Source organism: Nicotiana tomentosiformis, chromosome 12 (assembly GCF_000390325.3).
Source record: "Nicotiana tomentosiformis chromosome 12, ASM39032v3, whole genome shotgun sequence".
Lineage (NCBI taxonomy): Eukaryota > Viridiplantae > Streptophyta > Magnoliopsida > Solanales > Solanaceae > Nicotiana > Nicotiana tomentosiformis.
In genome coordinates, this window is record NC_090823.1 from 53,792,563 (window position 1) to 53,796,357 (window position 3,795).

Below are 3,795 nucleotides of genomic sequence, written 5' to 3' on the forward strand. Positions count from 1 at the left end.
TCCTTCCAAACCGCATTATACACTTCATGTGGGAAACCTTTAAGAATACCCAATCATCTTCCTTGAACTCTATGTCTCTGCGACGAACATTCGAATAGGAGTTTTGATGACTCTGAGCACTTTTCAACCGCTCCTGAATGATTTTATCCTTATCCATAGCCTGATGCACGAGGTCTAGTCCTATCAACTCAGCTTCCCTAATCTCGAACCACCCAATGGGAGATCTACATCTCCTACCATATAATGCTTCAAATGGTGCCATCTGAATACTAGCATGAAAGCTATTGTTATAAGCAAACTCTATGAGTGGCAAATGATCATCCCAGCTACCCTTGAAGTCAAGAACACAAGCACACAACATGTCCTCAAGTGTCTGAATAGCCCGCTCTGCTTGGCCGTCGGTCTGTGGATGGAAGGTGGTACTAAGATTCACCTGAGTACCCAAACCTTGCTGAAATTTCTTCTAAACATTTGCCGTGATCTAATCCCCTAGATCGGATATGATAGAAACTGGAGTGCCATGCAGCCTGAATATTTCCTTGATATACAACTAAGCATATTGTTCTGTTGTGTCGGTAAATTTAACTGGCAAGAAGTGTGCTAATTTCGTGAGTCGATCCACAATCACCTAAATTGAGTTAAACTTACACGGAGTGCGTGGTAATCCTACCACAAAATCCATATTAATCATTTCCCACTTCAAAAAAGTTTGTCACATTCCTTTCCATGTCACTCCACCAATAGACTTCCTTGAGATCATGATACATCTTCGTAGAACCTGGGTGCATAGAATACCTAGAAGTGTGAGCCTCGATCATGATTCTTTCCCGGAGACCATCTATATTTAGAACACATAACCGCCCTTGGTACCTTAGTGTACCATCATCCATGCCAAGAGTAAAAGCTATAGTTTTATGTTTTTGAAGCTACTCCTTTAGTTGTACCAACAATGGATCGTCATATTTCTTCTCTTTGACATCCACGACAAGTTATGATTCAGCCCAATTTTGTACAATTACCCCTCCTTCAAAAGTGTCCGCAAGACGAACTCCCAAGCTAGTTAACTAGTTAACCTCCCTGTCCAACGGCCTTCCACATGCCTCCAAGTGAGCCAAACTACCCATAGATTTCTGGCTAAGAGCATCCGCCACAACATTGGCTTTCCCCGGGTGAAAAATAGAATATCGATGTCATAATCCTTGAGTAACTCAAGCCATTTTCTCTGCCTCAGATTCAGCTCATTTTGTTTGAAAATATATTGAAGACTCTTGTGGTATGTAAATACATCAACATGGACCCCATACAAATAATGACGCTAAAATTTTAATGCAAAAACCACCGCCGCAAGTTCCAAGTCATGTGTTGGATAGTTCTTCTCATGATTCTTGAGTTGCCTAGAAGCATAAGCTATAACCTGGTCATGTTGCATTAACACATACCCAAGCCCGATTCTCAAAGCATCGCAATATACCACAAACCCATATGTACCCTCTAGCAGGGTCAACACCGGCGCCATAGTCAATCTTGATTTCAACTCCTGGAAGCTCCTTTCACAAACATCGGACCATTGAAACTTTACCGCTTTCTGAGTCAATTTAGTCAACGGAGAGGCAAGAGTAGATAACCCCTCCACAAACCTCCTATAATACCATGCTAAGCCCAAGATACTGCGAATCTCGGTTGGCGTTGTAAGTCTAGGCCAATTCTTCACTGCTGCAATCTTTTGAGGATCAACCATAATTCCTTCTCTGGAGACAACATGACCCAAGAATGTGACAGACTAGAGCAAAAAATCACATTTTGAAAATTTCGCGTACAATTAGTGCTGATGAAGAGTCTGCAAAACTGCCCTAGATGATCGACATGGTCCTCTCAACCTCGTGAATACACAAGAATATCATCAATGAATACTATCACAAAGGAATCGAGAAAAGGCTTGAAAACCCAATTCATAAGATCCATGAAAGCCCCCGGGGCATTTGTTAGCCCAAAAGACATTACCAGAAATTCAAAGTGTCCATACCGGGTCCTAAAAGCTGTTTTCAGAATATCCTACTCCCTGATCTTCAATTGGTGGAACCAAGATCGTAAATCAATTTTGGAGAAGTACCTAGTGCTCTGTAACTAATCAAACAAATCATCTATTCTTGGTAATGGGTATTTGTTTTTGATTGTGACTTTGTTGAGCTGCCGGTAGTCAATATAAATCCTCAGTGATCCATCTTTCTTCCTCACAAAGAGAACCGGTGTGCCCCATGGTAACACACTCGGTCGGATGAAACCGTTCTCTAACAAATCCTTCAATTGTTCCTTTAGCTCATTCACTTCTGCCGGTGCCATCCTATAGGGAAGAATAGATATTGGCTGCGTACCTGGCTTCACATTCAACCCCAAAATCAATCTCCCTGTCTGGAAGAATCCCAGGGTGCTCATCAGGAAAGACCTCTGGAAATTCATTCACAACTAGTACAGGCTCAAGTGTAGGCACCTCAGCATCGTTGTCCGTAACCCAGACCAATTGATAGATATACCCCATATTAATCATCTTTGTGGCCTTAAGGTAAGAAAAAAACCTACCTTTTGGCATTACTTTATCCCCCTTACACTCAACAACTGGCTCATTTGGAAATTCAAACCTCACAGTCCTAGTTTGGTAATCGAGCTTGGAAAAACATGAATAAAGCTAATACATTCCCATAATTACATCAAAATCGACAATCCCCAATTCAATATGATCGGCCACGGTGTCCCAACCACGCACCGTGACAACACAACCCCTATAAACCTGTGCGGCGACAATAGACTCACCAACCGGAGTAGATACAGCGAACGGCTCGGGAAGATGTTTCGGTTCTATCCCAAATTCCATAGCAACATAAAGGGTAACATAGGACAAGGTGGATCCGGGATCAATAAGAGCATATACATCATGAGATTGGACAGTCAATTTACTTGTGACAACATCTGGAGAAGCCTCTGCACTAAGGCGATCACTCATAGCATAGAAACGGTTGGGTCCTCCTGAACCCTGTGCACCACCCCTAGCTGTACCACGCCTTACTGGTGCTGGAGTGCCTCGAGCTGGAGGGGGTGCTGAAGATGTAGCAGCTGCAGAACTGGATGGCTGTGCTCTGCCCCTGCCCATACCCTGGCGGGATGAACGACACTCCCTCTGAATATGACCCATCAATCCACACCCATAACATATAGGTAGGTCCATGTAGTAGATCCCCAAGTGCATCTTACCACACCTGGGGCATGGGGGCCTCCGCTGCTGCTGGAATCTCCCTCCGGATCGGCCCTGCTGGTAGGGTCCCCTACTACCCTGATTGGCCCTGAAACAACTCCCCTTCTGCTGACTAGGCCCTGTTGGCAGTGCACTGGCTGAATACTGAGCAAAAGACTAGGATGGCCCTGATGACCCTCCACTAAAAGTAGATCTTCCCCCACCAAATGACTCCCCAAAGTTGCCCGTGGACCGAGCCTTATTGGTACCCTCTCACTTAATTTTGTTATTCAACTTACGGTTCTATGTAGCTTGAGCAAATGATACCATCTTCCCATAGTTCATATCGGAATTCAAGGCAGTTGTAGCGGCCACATTGATAACCAAGGTGCTAATACCCTGTACAAACCGGCGCACTCTAGCCTCCATAGTAGGCAATATGAGACTGGCATATTTAGACAGATGCGTGAACTCCATATGATACTCCCACACACTCTTACTACCTTGCTTAAGGTTCTCAAACTCTGGGGCACGGGCTGCCCTAGTCTCTACCGGCAAGAAATGGTCCA

General features: G+C 44.3%; 1 protein-coding gene across 1 annotated transcript; it reads right to left on the reverse strand.

Annotated features, from left to right (window-relative positions):
* Positions 1-2,683: 2,683 nt before the first annotated feature.
* LOC138902654 (uncharacterized) lies at positions 2,684-3,220 on the reverse strand. Its single transcript, XM_070190540.1, has one exon. It carries the CDS (start codon positions 3,218-3,220, stop codon positions 2,684-2,686), a length of 537 nt encoding a protein of 178 aa, XP_070046641.1.
* Between the last annotated feature and the right edge of the window lie 575 nt (positions 3,221-3,795).

Excerpts from the sequence above, each read along its gene's own strand:
- LOC138902654 (XM_070190540.1), bottom strand. The coding sequence starts at position 3,220 with ATGGACCTACCTATATGTTATGGGTGTGGATTGATGGGTCATATTCAG.